Below are 15,131 nucleotides of genomic sequence, written 5' to 3' on the forward strand. Positions count from 1 at the left end.
AGCGGTCGCGCTGAGTGGCCAAAGGCCCAATGCAAAGATCATGGCGGCCCGTTGGGCGAATGGCCGGCGCGGGCCAAGTTCCACCAAGGGGGCGTGCACAAATCTCAGAATTCTCATCACTCCCACCGTGATGAGTGCGGGTGAGGTGTGAGACAGCCATGGCCGCTGTGCGTGTGTGGAGCCAGGCGGCCATCGAGGCGTCGAGAGCCCGCCATGTCGGAGTAGAATCGCGCCCATGGGTCCACTGGGATGCCGCGAGGCGATGGTGAGAAAGGATTGGGTGTGGTGACACGACATAAATGAAGCGCTCGGCGCCGAGTCTTGGACAGACAACCGTGGAGGGAATCCGCCGTACAGTAAAAATAGCCGTCTTATGCGGTGTACTGTATGGAACATTTCGAGTCAATTATCAGGGGCCCTGCACTGTTCGCGAGACGATCAGCGCCGTTGCCCAGAAGGAGCGCGTCATCGCCAAGCCAATATTGCCGCTGTTCGGAATATGGAGTACGGAGCACGGATCGCGTCTAAGGGATCATGACGAGTAGTTGGCAGTCGACTGGGCGGTGAGGCCGTTGGGAATGTGTTTGGAGTGGTTCGAACCAGGAACGGTACCAAAGTCAACAGTCAACAAGTCAAGTCCAGTCAACTGTGATGGGAGGATAAGCGGTACGAGCGCCCCAGAAAACCGTGTACCACTCCGATAATGAATGCTATAAATACTAGAAACATCAGAAACTACGGCCAAGGGCTTGGGACCATCAGGTCTTGGACGGGGACTGATGGTGAGTGGGGTTTCAGGGTCAGAACGCCCCACTGGCCGTCCACTTGGGCTCCACTCGTCCCCGTTCTAGCCCGCGATGGGCCAGTCAGGGCCTCATCAGGCCCGTGAGAGGGCCCCTTACAGGCGAATGCAGGAGGATGCCGAGGATCGACCATTCGGAGGAAAGGCTCGCCAGCACCTCATCCGCACGCTGGCGGCCATCCTGCCAATCGCCGTCGAGCCACCACACCTGCCCACTGGGCCTGGTCCATCATTGCCGTTCCAACTGGAGCTCCACAGCGCGCCACTGGTCGATCAGGGCCCTCAGGGCCTTTCCACACCCTCTGGGACTGCCAGGGATTAAGGGATTATTGCGTACTCCGCATGCTGAGCCCATGCGAAGTATAAGCAGAGAGTCCTTCCCCCCTTCCCTATCCCTACGTTCTTCGACCAGCCTTTTTTCCTCACACTCGTTCCTTCTCTTTTTGAAGCCATTGGCTTTTAATCTTTCTTGTCGCTCGTTTAGACACCCGTTGACAATATCTACACATCTACATCGACTACTATCCACAACACGTCCAATTCTTTCCCGCGGTTTTCACTTTGGCGCCCCCCAACTCCCGGCCCCCTTTTGATACCCCGGACCACTGTATCGATTCACAATGAAGGCGACCGTCGCGTCTCTGGCAGCCGCCCTCACTCTGGGCGCTCACACCGTTCTCGGTGCCCCCTCCGCCGCGCTGACTGCTGCGAAGCGCGACAGTATCACCCCCATCACGGTGCAGGGCAATGCCTTCTTCCAGGGTGACAAGCGCTTCTACATTCGCGGAGTTGACTACCAGCCCGGTGGATCGTCCAAGTTGACCGACCCGATCGGCAACGCGGAGACCTGCAAGCGCGATATCCAGAAGTTCAAGGACCTCGGCCTCAACACCATTCGGGTCTACTCCGTCGACAACTCCGCCGACCACGATGAGTGCATGAACGCCCTGGCCGATGCCGGCATCTACCTGGTGCTCGACGTCAACACGCCCAAGTACTCCCTGAACCGTGCCGACCCGCACCCCTCGTACAATGATGTCTACCTCCAGTACGTCTTCGCGACCGTCGACAAGTTCGCCCGCTACGAGAACACCCTTGCGTTTTTCTCGGGTAACGAGGTCATCAACGATGGCCCCTCGTCCAAGGCCGCACCTTATGTCAAGGCCGTCACCCGTGATATCCGCTCTTACCTGAGTGAGCAGAAGCTCCGCAAGGTTCCCGTGGGCTACTCCGCGGCGGACATCGACACCAACCGCCTGGAGATGGCCGAGTACATGAACTGTGGAACCGATGACGAGCGCTCCGACTTCTTCGCCTTCAACGACTACTCCTGGTGCGACCCCTCCTCCTTCACCACCTCCGGCTGGGACCAGAAGGTCAAGAACTTCACTGGCTATGGTCTCCCCCTCTTCTTGTCGGAGTACGGTTGCAACACCAACACCCGGAAGTTCGAGGAGGTGAGCGCGCTGTACTCCACCAAGATGACCGGAGTTTACTCCGGTGGTCTGGTCTACGAGTACTCGGAGGAGGGCAGCAAGTACGGCCTGGTCGAGATCAGCGGCGATACCGTGAGCAACCTGAAGGACTATGATGCTCTGAAGGCGGCGTTCGACAAGACCTCCAACCCCAATGGTGACGGCAACTACAACAAGACGGGTGGCTCCAACCCCTGCCCCGCCAAGAACTCCCCCAACTGGGACGTCGATGCCTCCGACGCTCTGCCCGCCATCCCCGCCCCTGCCGAGAAGTACCTGAAGAACGGTGCCGGCAAGGGTATTGGCTTCAGCGGCAAGGGCTCCCAGACCTCTGGTACCCAGTCCACCTCTACCGCCGTGGCCGGCTCGGGCTCGGGCTCGGGCTCGTCGAGCAACTCGTCGTCCTCGACCACCACCGCGGGCGCCACTTCATCCGGTGCCGCTGCAGGCCTCGCCAGGCCCTTCACCGTCAGCATGGCCCCCATCGCAGTCAGCCTGCTGACCATGGTATCGTCCCTGTTTGGTGCTGCCCTGATTCTCCTGTAAACTCCGCGTTTGCAGAATATTTTTGCTTGTCTTTACTTACCGAACACGTCGGGATTTGGCTTTCCCTCGCTGGCGCGTTTGCATTTTTTGATACAAGGATGGTCGTTCTCTACGCCGCTTGTGGCCTGATGAAGCTAGTTGGTCCGTTTTTTATATCTTTTTTGTCCGCCCCGCGAAGCGGCTTCGGAGTGTACAGTAGGCCATAATTCTCACGCTTTCTTATCTTTCACCATGTTCGTTTCCTGGGGTAGCATGCGTTTAACGTATCTTGAGTATTCTCATCAATTGACATAGTGTCCATCATACGCACCTCATTCCACCATGTCTTGACGGACGCCCAGCAATAGTATCTACGTTGTCGGCAGAAGGGTCCTTTCTCTACAACCTAAGTTTCAATAGCCCTGGTACCAACACGCCCTCGTCCCAATCCATCTTCCCGGCCGGAAACTTCTGCACTCCCTCTGCACCCTCAGCATCTGGCCGCGTCATCTCCTCGAGCAAGCCCTTGATCCCCTTCGCTTGCTCCTCCCTCCCCCCATGAGCCCACGCCAGCCTCAGCAACTCCTTCGAGATCGTCCCCACAGAGAGCCCCTGCTTAATCTCGTTCAGAGCGCACCCTGCGCCGCGCACGCAAGCTCGAATATCGCACGCAAACGCCAGCCCCACGCCGCCGCACGCGGGCCCGTTCAGCGCGACGATCGTCCCCTTTGGGGCGGTTGCGGGTGATCTTGAGGTTTGTCCCGCCGCGGTGTAGTTGGAGGCCTTGTGGCTGGGCGAGGACAGTCCATTGTCGGGAAACTTGTCTGGGAGGCTTGGCAGGGGTGGATGGCGAGTTGGCAAGGTTGTCTTTTACGGATAGTGCTGTGCCGGCGCGGCTGGAATTGGTCATGGACAGCGTTCGCGATATCCAGTCGCCCACTTCGACGAGCTTGGGCAGATCGACGCCCGTGTGTATGCCTGCATTGTGAAACATGTATACCAGGTCCTCCGAGGCAACGTTTCCTTTTGCGCCTGGTGCGAAGGGGCATCCGCCCAGCCCACCAACACTGCTATCAAATACTCGCATTCCGCAAGTATACGCTTCCCAGACATTGGCGACGGCTTGGCCATAGGTGTCGTGGAAGTGGCCGGCCAGCTTTTCGAGAGGGATACCGTTGCTGATCAGGTACTTGATGAGGCTGTGCACGTTTGAGGGCGAGCCGATGCCCGTTGTGTCGCCCAGGCTGACCTCGTAGCAGCCCGCGTCCAGCAGCGATCTGGTGCAGTGCAGGACCGCACCCTCCGGGGTGGGACCATCGTACGGGTCCGCGAAGATACAAGAAACATAGCTATGATCGTGAGATATGATGTGTACTCCTTGGGAGGGACCTGGCATGGATCATATCTACTTACCCTCGGACAGCAACACCTGCCTTCGTCGCCAACCCAGCCACGTCGCTGGCTCTGGCAATCCCATCCTCCACCGAGCAATTGATATTCGCCTTACTAAACCCTTCCGTCGCACTAATAAATACAGCAATCTCCTTCACCCCGCATTTCATTGCAATGTCCAGGCCCTTCACATTAGGCACTAACACCGGAAACCGCAGACCTCCAGTCTCATTCTGAAGCAGTGTCTTTACCAAAGCGTGGTCCATTACTTCGCGACAATCCGCCAACTGTGGAATTGCGCGCGGCGAGACAACGGATGTAAGCTCGATTGTGCGCAGTCCTGTTTCCCGCAAGCGCCTGATGAGTTCCACCTTGGTAGACGTGGGGACCTGGTCACAGATATTTTGCAAGCCGTCCCGGGGCCCGACTTCCACGATGCGGACGTGGGCAGTCTGGATGGTCATGGTGATGTGATGTGATAATGCCGCCGGCGGCGGCCTCTGTGATCGACGCAGCACATGCCTTAGCATAAGACTCCTAGTTGTACTTTTCTTTTCTGTGTGGGCTTGTCCTAAACTGCGGTGCTTTGACGGGGCTGCTCGGATTCCGATCCCCGGACCGAAGGCCCCGAGGGCATACTTCAGCCCCTCCACCATGCGGTAAGGTAAGCTGACAGGTCGTTCGGAGAGCGGACCGATGCTTGGATGGGGCCCTTTTTTGGTGGTTTGTGGGGTGAAGATTAAATTTAGGTATGGGAATTGTAGCTTACGGGCTACAACGCGTTCAAACAAACCAGAACAATGAACTCCAGATGGTTGGTATTGAGGAACACGCGTATAGGAGACAGAAAGCGAAGACCCGTGTTGGATAGAACCGGCACAACTTCATATGGAATCGATCTATAGCTTTGCCTTGACTACGCTCTGGGCAATCAACCTCTTACCGATGTCTCGTAGAATGGGCTTTGCTGCTTGCCGCTTCCGGTCGCGAGCCACTCGTCCCCAACACCTTGATCTTCGATCCCAAACAGGTCCTGCGGTCTTTGCTGATTCATGGGTTCACCTTTAAATCGGGGGCCCTTGCAGGTCCTTCCACTCCTTTCAGGAAGCATCCGACGACATTGCCATACCGCTCGTTTTTGGTGCCCACCACACTGGCCCCGCTGATGGCGGGATGCCGCATGATTCGGTCTTCAATCTCTCTTGAAAAGATGTTCTCCAGTCCTTTACCTCCTTGTTAGCATGCCCAAGTAAAAAGTCAATGCTCTGCGCATTTGAAAGCCCATAAAGAACTCCCTGCTCGATTAAATAAATACCCTTTTCTTTGTCGCATCGCACCAATTAGAAAGCAGGCGATTTGGATCACGGCAAAGTACCGAACCAGCACCCGGAATCAGCAACTGGTGAACCTTAATTTGTCGGCCCCCGCAATCCGAACCCTGGGGCCCCGGAGTCTTGCCAACTTCCAACTCCCCCCGAGAAAAGAATCAATGCCGTCCGATGTCCTATCGCCCGACGCACAGTCGGACCGCGATGCGAATCCGACGCTGAAGTATCAATGTCCGGTCTGTTCGAAACGCTACAAGCGTCGCGAACACCTGTCCCGACACACCAGCTCGCATACATCAGAGCGCCCATACCGCTGCAACACGTGTGATGGTTCTTTTAAGCGTGCAGATGTCCTGAAACGTCACCTTCGAACATGCGATGGCGGAAGCTCGAGATCTGGTGCTCGCCGACGCGCTTGTGATCGGTGCGTCCGCCAGAAAAAAGCTTGCAGTGCCCATCAGCCGTGCCAAGGTTGTTCCAAAAAGGGGGTATTATGTTTCTATTCGTCTGTTCCGGAACCATTCGAGGATGCCAGCCTCGCTGAGGTTGTCACTATTGATGCTTCGTTCGGAAACTTCACTGGACAAACTGGAAATTCCATTTCGTCAACAGATGCTATGAATCCCTTTGCTGGGACACAACAAGAAACCGGGAGTTTTGGGACTAGTCCGCTGGATAATCTCTTCAATGAATCATTCTTTGGCTCTGCGGGCTCAAGCTGGCAAGATTATCTCCTTTCAGCCTCCGAGAGTGAGGTTCTTCGCGATAACCCTCTCCTCGACACCGGCAGTAGCCACTCGCTACATTTCCTCGATCGATTTACAAGCAACTCCGGCCTGGTCTCGAGTTTTGACTGCGGAACTGAGCTTCAACGCGAGAATTCTGCTTCGCAATTAGCAGTTGATGCTCGCTATGAACCGCGACAATCATTTACATTGAGCAACCCTACAGAGCTGGGTTTCCAGGCGGGTGTGGTGGACTCACCCCCCTGTTAGACAACCTCAGTGATGCTAGTACTGTTGATTGTAGTCCAATCAATTGGCTCGGCGACCCGCTTTCTCTGAAAACACATGAGATACTTCTGCTAATCCAGGAGGTCGTAAGAATCAAACCGAGAAATAGTGCCGTGACACTCGATTGGTCGGCGGCCCTCAAGAATGCCTGCCTGCAATTCTTTTCTCCCGCCAATTTGCGAAGATTTCTCGAATTCTACTGGGCTATTTGGCATCCTAATGTCAACTTCGTTCACGGACCTAGCTTTGATGCGGTATCGGCAAAGCCCGCTCTTTTGGCTTCTATGGCCGTGATGGGTATGTGATATTCCCCTTCATCAATCATATTCCAACCATATAACACCATTCAGGAGCATGCGTCTCGCCAGATATGCCAGATAATGAGGATGCTCGAACATGGTTCAATTGTGTCGAGGAGATTGTCTTCATCGACGATGACTTCAACAGTGATTCGGTCTGCCCTGCCTCGAGTAATATAGCCATTCATCGGCGAAAGGTACAAATTCTCCAAGCTGCATATATCGTCTGCCTTTACCAGAATTGGGAAGGCACAGACTCAAGCAAAAGTCGGATTCGGCGGAACCGATTTGCTACCCTAGTCTCTGTATGTTCACACGCAAATCTAAGTGAGTGGTGTTGTTACTGATCACTCCATAGACCGCGCGGGACATTGGAATCACTACTGCGACGCATTTGAATTATGCCGAAATGGGTCGACATGAATTCGAGTGGAAGGAGTTTGCCACTCGAGAGGAGTTGATCAGGTCAGGCCACTATTTTACTCGATCAAGGCGCTGAACTCTAACTCGCACCAGAGTATTTACATGGATTTTCCTCCTTGACACTGCTTTCGTCATTTTCAACAATCTCCCTCCTCGCATGGTGATTAAGGAAATGAAGATGCACATGGCAATGCCGGAGGCTTGCTTTCAAGCCTTGACAGCCGATGAATGCCATCAGCAAATACAAACCCACCGCCCAAGTGGAAATGCGTACTGGAGTCTTTCCTTCCGCGGTGCCTTCGAAGCACTCGCAAAGGATCATCTATCACCAAATATGCGCCACATTATCGCGGCATCAGGGCCATTGAACCTCTTCTCACTTACATCCGGTATGCCTCTTGGAAGCTAGCCTCTTCAATTTGCCACATCACTAATCTTGATCTCGTTTAAGCCATTCATTCCCAAATCTTCCAGTACCGCAGCTCGGTCAGTAGCTCCCAGAATTTGAAACCGATACACAACACCCTCCGAAACTGGCGCGACTCCTGGCAGCTGTTTGCCTCGGTCTCTTTGGCAGGTGTCTCTCCTCACATTACCATGGGTGATTGCAATCCTCCGCCTCAGCTCATGTGGAGGCGAATTGGCTTTTGTCGGCATTGCCCTGAATTCTGGCTGCTGGCAAAGCTAATGACGGAGCGCCTCGCCACATTGGGAAGTTTGCAGCCGGAAATTGAGCATTTACCTCTTGATGATATTGCTTTGGATCCGATTTTGAACCAGTATGATCAGACTAGTATGCGGCAGGTCAATAACCTGATTATTGGATTTCAAACATTTCAGTTGTGAACTAGTTGGATTAGAAATCGAAACGATTGCCATCGGTCTAGTTTGTCCAGCCCGAATTCAATGCTTAATACACGTCATAAACATAAAGATTTCAAAACCTATTGCCTAGTGTCTATTCCACCATAGGCAAGAGTGAAGATCGGAGACCCCCACAACTCCGCCATGCCCACCTCCACATCCGCAATTGGATTTTCCCCCCACACTAACTCCGGACACAATAAGCACATTCAGTGAATCATGACCTAGAAAGCTGATTCCCCGCAAATAGTCACATAAACATAAATAGCTTCAGATCCCTGGATCATGCTTTGGCCAAATGAGAGCTGTTTTCTCCTGAACAGTGATACCTTTCCACGGATACTAACTCACGTGAATGAAAAGCAGCGCAGCAAGTTAACATGCTGGCCATTAATTCAGTCCTCGCCACTGCTATCGCAGTCGTGATTATTTTACGCATCCTTCTCATTGGTCGCAGACCCAAAAACTATCCTCCGGGGCCGCCGACGCTCCCTATCCTGGGAAATATCCATCAAGTCAGTTCCCAATGTTCTTGTTCGCAAAGACGCCACTAATCATCTTAACACACTAGATGCCTTCACATGATGCTCACCTGCAATTTGAAAAGTGGGCACGTGAATATGGGCCTATCTATAGTCTCATGCTGGGTACGAAATGCCTCATCGTGCTTTCAAGCGATGAGGCCGTCAAAGAATTACTCGACAAGCGAAGTAATATCTACTCCGACCGACAGGAGATGTATATCGGTCAGACTTTATGCAGTGGAGATCTCAGATTGTTGATGATGGTACGTCCACTCAACATTCACAATTCAGAGGCTCACGGCTAATCAGTCTTGAGCAACAGGGTTATGGGCCAAGATGGCGTGCAGTACGTACTCTACTCATCCCATCATTATGATATTAGGCATCGCTGACAGGGCCCAAGTTCCGCAAGATGGTCCACGGACTACTCAACGTCACTACTTCCAAGAAATATGTAGCGTATCAGATGCTGGAGAACCGCCAGATGCTATACGAATTCCTGACGCAGCCGGATCATTTCCTCAAACACATCCGCCGCTATTCTAATGCGCTCACCACCACCATGGTCTTCGGATGGCGGACATCGACATACGAGGATCAAAAGATGATGCAGTTATTCGATGGGTTTTCCGAGTTTGCCGCCATCAACCAGACCGGCACCGCCGCTCTCATTGATTTCTTCCCTTGGCTGCGCCAGCTGCCCGATTTCCTCTTGCCGACTCAGAAAAAGGCCAAGAGGCTTCACATGCATGAGAAAGCGCTATACAAGGAACATTGGATGAAGGCCAAGCGGGAAACCCAGGAGAAGACCATCAAGCCCTGTTTCTGCGCCGGGATGTACGAGGCGCAAACGCGAGACGGCTTCAGCGACGACCAGGCGGCTTATATATCGGGAACGCTACTGGAGGCCGGCTCGGATACAACATCGAGTACACTGTACGCATTTGTGCAGGCGATGCTCTTGTTCCCGGATGTGCAACGTAAGGCTCAGGATGAACTCGATAGAGTGATTGGGTCAGACCGTCTTCCCGAAATGGAAGACTTGGCCGATCTGCAGTACATCCGGAGCTGCATGAAAGAGACGCTTCGATGGATGCCCACGACGATTTTGGGTGCTGTCCCTCATGCAGTGACCCAGGACGATGAGTACAAGGGTTACTTCATTCCCAAAGGCGCAGGAGTGCTGAACAATGTGTGGGGGATCCATATGGATCCGACCCGACACGCCAATCCACGCACATTCGACCCGGACCGGTATCAAAACGATCGGCAAAGCTTCGGGGACGCCGCCGCTAACCCTGACCCCGCCCAGCGAGATGCATTTACCTTTGGAGCCGGGCGCCGTATCTGTCCAGGCATCCACGTTGCGGAACGTAGCCTGTTTCTGGGCATGTCGCGGATTCTGTGGGCCTTCGATATCGAACCGGCACGGGATGAGGCCGGGCTCCAGATCATTCCCGACCCGGACCGTTTGACGCAAGGGTTTGTGTGTATGCCCGAGGAGTTCCCTGCTCGCATTACCCCCCGATCTCAGAAGCGTGCGGATATGGTGGTTCGAGAGTGGAAGGAGGCGGAGGCGGGGCTTCTCGATCCTAAGACAAAGCAATGGATGCAGTCACCGGTAATTACCGAACAATAGGGGAAGTGGCGAGGATTGGATTCTAGGCTGGTCCGGGAGCTGAAGGAGTATACTCAAGGTGCAAGCACTTGGGAATGGTTTGTCGTAGTAAATGTCGGTCAGAGATGCTACATTTTGGGATGAGACGCTGCCTAGATCAGCGGACGACTGTTTACGGATTAGCTAGACAGTTTGTGATAGCATGGACTTGTGCAAATGCCACCCATTTGAGGATTTCTCAGTTGTTCGTGGGATCGGTTGGTGTAACGTACGACACGCCGCCAATGTAAAATCGGCTAGGGATCTCAGCATCCTGCTCAGGAGTATCCAGTTTCTGATGGACACTCACCAGCTACCAATCACACATTCTATGGGCCGAAATTTCAAGATCTCATTGTACGTTGGGCTTGGTTCCTACGCACTCAAGAAACAACATCCTTGTCATACCACTGTATCGGCAAAATTAGGAGCTTTCCTATATCCTGGGTGTGGCGGCAAAGCACCCTTGAAGGCGCCTAGCTTAAGGTCCCTGTTCTGAACCCTAAAGATGGCTCCTAGAGCCGTTCCCGCTCGTCCTTCTAGTCGGCCTTGTATACGCCGCTCTTCACTGACCAGAACGTGCTCTTCGTTGACCGAACTGGCGATGAAATTGCCTGTCATCTTTGACGCTAGGGCCAGTGGGTTCCAGATCTAGCCGTTGTAGGTATTGGCCACTTCTGACTTTAAGTTGGCCCATGGTTGTAGAGCTCCGACGAACTCTATCCCGTATGGAGCGTGGCTGGTGGTGTGTAGAGCGGGAACATCGAGATTAGTAAGGGGTTCGAGCAAGAGACTAGACGAACTGTAAAAGGCTGCGGTTGCAATGATGATTTGTCGGTAGAGTGAAAGTTGAAAATGTGGGAGCTGGGAGCGTTGTCGCGAAGTGCAGAGTTCATTTGGAGCTAGTTGCAAACATTCTTCGCCAAGAGCCCGATGAGGAAACAAGAAGTGTTGACTGTGTTGGGATCGACGCTGCGAATAGGCTTCAACTGAAAACGACATTGCGGTATGCTTAGATAGTTTCCCGAATACGCGCTCGAAAAATTCGTTTCTGCGCTCCGATCATGTGGCAAGCGATTCATTTGCGTATTTAACTACCAGAAACTCCTTCACAGTCTGATGGATAAAATGTAAATGTATCCCGTTTGTGCTCAGTTGGCCCGAGGAAGAAACAAATCCCTTGCAACTCGACTCAATGGCTTCGATTATCCCAGCTTTTGTAAGGTTCCTGTTACTTTGCGGCACAGATGCTGCTATTTCCGGGGCCAGATCACTCATTAACTGAGTAGCTTCCACCCGTCTACCGGCATCCAGTACTGTCCTCAGGGTCTTTGTGGCTAGTTTGACGAGTTCGGGTGGCTGTTCCGTGAGATTGTGCAGCATCAAATTGTAGGTCTCGATCAAGGTCAGGAGGTTCTTCTGCAGTACACTTTGGAATTGCGTCCTATTCCTGGTACGGGCAAGAAGCTTCAACATCTGCTTTATCCATACGTAGCTATAGACCGTTAGCCACCGGTAACTTAATTCTGCAAATACAGGAGCCAGATGGCATCAGATCGTATAACCAAGGTCAAAGCGTCTGCAGAAGAACTTACAGTCCATAGCTTCGTTGAGCGAGGTATATCGAAACATCCGCAATTTTCTCAGGGTCGTGATCAAGATGTGCTAATATAAGAGGCTCTTGCTCGAGCATGGCCTTTATACTGTCCACATAAACATGGAAAGGTCTAGCGTCTTCGCAGCGAACAACAAGATAGTCTTGAAGGGCCTCAGAGAGAAATGGTGTTTCTCGCGTGGCAATCAAAATATTTATAGGCGGCTTGATTGAAAGGAGGGTCTTGAAAACGCATAGGCCGGTCCGCGCATATGAATCAAATTCATCGAGAATAACGTAAAGCTGGTCGAGGTCGCGCCGGGCCAGATTGATTAGCTTAATACTGTCCGCCACGGATAGCGGCCCGCCCGTGTGTCTCAGAGCAGTAAGATGCTCGATGAGATATGGACGTTCCGAGAGAATCTGCTGAACGATACTGGACAGCACAAGTGATTCGCTAGGCTCTTCCTGCCCCGAATAATCGAAGACAAAGGATGCGATGCAGACATTTTCCAGCTGCCGCCAAAATCTAAGAAAAAAACGAGCAACGCCGCATAAAGATGATTTTCTTGATCCAGGACTGCCAGTAAGAACCAACGTTTGTTGTATAGGGTTCACAGTGTGCCAATTTTTGAAGTCCTCGTGGGATAAAAACCACTCAGTGCTGGCTCTCAATTCCATCACTTCTTCTCCATCCAGCTCGCGCGAGAGGCTTGCCAAGGACAAAGACTTCACAATAAGCTCTTGCTCCCTAGAAAGAGACCTGATCATTTGTCTCCGACTATTGATAGTAGCCTCAGTCAACTGGGTTTGAACATTGCGAACTTCATTTCGAATTTCCATGGAAAGCCGAATGTGGTCATTTGCCAAAGCCAAGAGAAGATTTGATTTGAGCTTTTCAAGCGATGCAATCATTTCTTGGAGGATGGCTTGATCGAATGGCCACCGCAGTCGATGAAGAGCATTTGATACTTGGGAATCGGAACGTGTGATACCGAGTTTTCCCGCCATGTCCTCAAGCAGCTGCCGAAACGTGGACAGTGGCCCATCGTGCGAAGTCAAGCTCTGGATTGTGGATGACCAATCTTCATCTCCGACTTCATTCGTGAGTTCGTGTAGGGTCAATAGTAAGCCTCGCGCCTGAATGATCGCAATGAGTAGCCTTCGCTTTTGAAGTGGTGCATGACTGTCTTGACATATTTGATGATAGAAGCAGCTAGCTGAGCGACAGCGATGATGGAAGCAGTGTCACTAATGCCGTCCATCGTTCACCGTTCACCTCTCAGCTGCGTGCGAAAATAATGGGATTAAGTCTAGCACGTGTGTGCCATTCAATATTTGGTCAGAATGAGGCGGGGAAATCAGAACTCGCTTTCATCAGCAAGCTAGTAGCATTTCGAGGCTATGCTCGGTGGGAAGAACTCAATGCCGAAGTGATGAGGGGGCTTTGAGGTGTCGAGTCCTGTACTGCGCCCCCTCAACGCGAGTCGCTCAGTAAAATGAACTGCGCCAAGGCCTTGACCGCGGGGCCAAGAAAGACTTGCTCAGCGTGTATTGGTCAAGCCGATTTCGAGAATCACTGTACTATAAGGCTGCCCTGTCAAGGATGGCTGGATGGTTTCATGAGTTGATCAAGTGCCGACAGACCCGACTTGGAGAATTGGATATGCATCTACTGAATGCCCATACTTGACGTTATCTAATTCCAAACATCTTGGGCAATATTTTTGAAATGGAGCTTTCCGGACAGGATGCTTTGGGTCAAACCGTGCATGGTGGGTCAGGTTTCTAATTGAGAAATGATTGCTACGAGTGGAGCGGCTGACAATTTCTTCGTGATCATCAGGGGCACACCACACGGCCCCAGCATTCAGTTTTGCTTTGTGTAGAAAGGTCTTCCAAGGGTATATTGACATGAAAAAAAAATGAATAAATAGAGACACCCCAGGCGTAAAGCAACAAATGGGGAAATAAAATAATTAAAAAGCCACTCTTCACGGTATGTGCACATGCGAACCTATGAATGCTCATGAAGGAAATCGAACCCACCGAAAGTCAAACAGGTTGAGACAGCCGAGGGAAGATGGGTTGAATGCTTACCATCGTCTCTCGCTCTCGATCGGTACCTCCGGTTTGAAGTCTGTATGCTTGGGTTCATTCATGCTATCCATCAACTCCGCTGCGCCGGGCGCCGCCGCGCTCAGCTCGACCGGAGGCCCCACTGTGCGGTTGAGTGCGGCGTACGCACCTTCTCCTGAAGACAGAGAGGATTTCATCTGCGCGAGCTTGCGACGTTCCCACAAGGCCCACGCGATGGACACAAGAGCAATTAGACCGAGCGGGACGCCCACACCCGCGCCGATGGCAACGTCTCGGTTCGATGAAGAGGATTCCACAGAGGTCGTCAGTGCCCCAGACGAAGTGGCATTATCACAGGTAGTCGAATTATCGGTCGAGTCAGTGTAGGTGACATTGGACAGATAGGCTACGCCGGGCAGGACCGTCCCCTCCGCGATCGAGAACGGATCACCGTACCGACAGGTCGTCTTGCCATTGTTCAATTCGACTTTGCCGCAGCAGTACTGGGTTTTCACATCATACCATGCGACTGGAATAATGGGCACGCCACCCTCCCGATACGCATCGCCTGGAAAGAGTAGATGTTAGCGCTCGTACTGGCAGGGGTTATGGGTTCAGAAACCCTGTCGGGACATACGGCAAGGCGCATAACACGCGGGGCTCCAGTCGGGGTCGTTGCAGGAGCCACGGCCGAAGCCAAGTCCCATGTCCCCCTGCATTACACACATCCCATTGCTCAAGCAGACGGCCCCGCTATCACAGCAGTTGGTGACGCCACCGCCGCTCTTGCATGGCACATGGCCCGTAGCAATGTCGCCAGTCAGATAATAACATGTGCCGTTGGCGCTGGCCGCTCCTCGGACGAGGCTCGGCGCGAGGCTCAACACGAGAGCCGCGCACAGAAGGTGGATCATTGTGTGGTGTTCCACGATGTCACCGATCTAGGCTCCCCGAAACTGCTCCTGGTCGTCAAATATCGGCAGGCGAGTGGCGTGGGCTAACGACACGGGGCAGTCACAGGGAACAACACGACTCGATTGAGGATAACGAGAAGGGGAAAAAAAGGCAGGTGAGCGGAAGACGGCAGGCTTAAAGCTGTTCATCCGCCCCCAGGGCCAACACAGACCACCGCAGCATGGCATTGGGGCTCAGCGTC

At 53.0% G+C, this 15,131-nt stretch overlaps 8 protein-coding genes across 8 annotated transcripts; 4 read left to right on the forward strand and 4 right to left on the reverse strand.

Moving 5' to 3' along the window:
• Positions 1 to 908: 908 nt before the first annotated feature.
• N7482_003367 (uncharacterized protein) lies at positions 909 to 1,124 on the forward strand (the record flags this gene model as incomplete). The annotated part of the gene is made up of 1 exon (XM_056685492.1): positions 909 to 1,124. The coding sequence occupies one exon, from the start codon at positions 909 to 911 to the stop codon at positions 1,122 to 1,124; it is 216 nt and encodes a 71-aa protein (XP_056544234.1).
• Positions 1,125 to 1,422: 298 nt separating this feature from the next.
• gel1 (1,3-beta-glucanosyltransferase gel1) lies at positions 1,423 to 2,823 on the forward strand (the record flags this gene model as incomplete). Its single annotated transcript, XM_056685493.1, has 1 exon — positions 1,423 to 2,823. The coding sequence occupies one exon, from the start codon at positions 1,423 to 1,425 to the stop codon at positions 2,821 to 2,823; it is 1,401 nt and encodes a 466-aa protein (XP_056544235.1).
• A 595-nt stretch (positions 2,824 to 3,418) lies between these two features.
• Positions 3,419 to 4,658, reverse strand: N7482_003369 (hydroxymethylglutaryl-CoA lyase; the record flags this gene model as incomplete). The annotated part of the gene is made up of 2 exons (XM_056685494.1): positions 3,419 to 4,151; positions 4,216 to 4,658. The coding sequence occupies 2 exons, from the start codon at positions 4,656 to 4,658 to the stop codon at positions 3,419 to 3,421; spliced, it is 1,176 nt and encodes a 391-aa protein (XP_056544236.1).
• A 1,025-nt stretch (positions 4,659 to 5,683) lies between these two features.
• On the forward strand, positions 5,684 to 8,103 carry N7482_003370 (putative C2H2 transcription factor; the record flags this gene model as incomplete). Its single annotated transcript, XM_056685495.1, has 6 exons — positions 5,684 to 6,421; positions 6,463 to 6,832; positions 6,886 to 7,139; positions 7,193 to 7,299; positions 7,351 to 7,646; positions 7,709 to 8,103. The coding sequence occupies 6 exons, from the start codon at positions 5,684 to 5,686 to the stop codon at positions 8,101 to 8,103; spliced, it is 2,160 nt and encodes a 719-aa protein (XP_056544237.1).
• Positions 8,104 to 8,501: 398 nt separating this feature from the next.
• Positions 8,502 to 10,284, forward strand: N7482_003371 (cytochrome P450; the record flags this gene model as incomplete). Its single annotated transcript, XM_056685496.1, has 3 exons — positions 8,502 to 8,636; positions 8,693 to 8,908; positions 9,028 to 10,284. The coding sequence occupies 3 exons, from the start codon at positions 8,502 to 8,504 to the stop codon at positions 10,282 to 10,284; spliced, it is 1,608 nt and encodes a 535-aa protein (XP_056544238.1).
• Positions 10,285 to 10,501: 217 nt separating this feature from the next.
• On the reverse strand, positions 10,502 to 10,923 carry N7482_003372 (uncharacterized protein; the record flags this gene model as incomplete). The annotated part of the gene is made up of 2 exons (XM_056685497.1): positions 10,502 to 10,597; positions 10,711 to 10,923. 2 exons carry the CDS (start codon positions 10,921 to 10,923, stop codon positions 10,502 to 10,504), a joined length of 309 nt encoding a protein of 102 aa, XP_056544239.1.
• Positions 10,924 to 11,364: 441 nt separating this feature from the next.
• N7482_003373 (uncharacterized protein) lies at positions 11,365 to 13,161 on the reverse strand (the record flags this gene model as incomplete). The annotated part of the gene is made up of 3 exons (XM_056685498.1): positions 11,365 to 11,797; positions 11,898 to 13,063; positions 13,084 to 13,161. The coding sequence occupies 3 exons, from the start codon at positions 13,159 to 13,161 to the stop codon at positions 11,365 to 11,367; spliced, it is 1,677 nt and encodes a 558-aa protein (XP_056544240.1).
• An 831-nt stretch (positions 13,162 to 13,992) lies between these two features.
• Positions 13,993 to 14,889, reverse strand: N7482_003374 (uncharacterized protein; the record flags this gene model as incomplete). The annotated part of the gene is made up of 2 exons (XM_056685499.1): positions 13,993 to 14,543; positions 14,613 to 14,889. The coding sequence occupies 2 exons, from the start codon at positions 14,887 to 14,889 to the stop codon at positions 13,993 to 13,995; spliced, it is 828 nt and encodes a 275-aa protein (XP_056544241.1).
• Positions 14,890 to 15,131: the final 242 nt, after the last annotated feature.

This window comes from Penicillium canariense, assembly GCF_028826845.1.
Source record: "Penicillium canariense strain IBT 26290 chromosome Unknown utg000002l_segment0_segment0, whole genome shotgun sequence".
Classification (NCBI taxonomy): domain Eukaryota; kingdom Fungi; phylum Ascomycota; class Eurotiomycetes; order Eurotiales; family Aspergillaceae; genus Penicillium; species Penicillium canariense.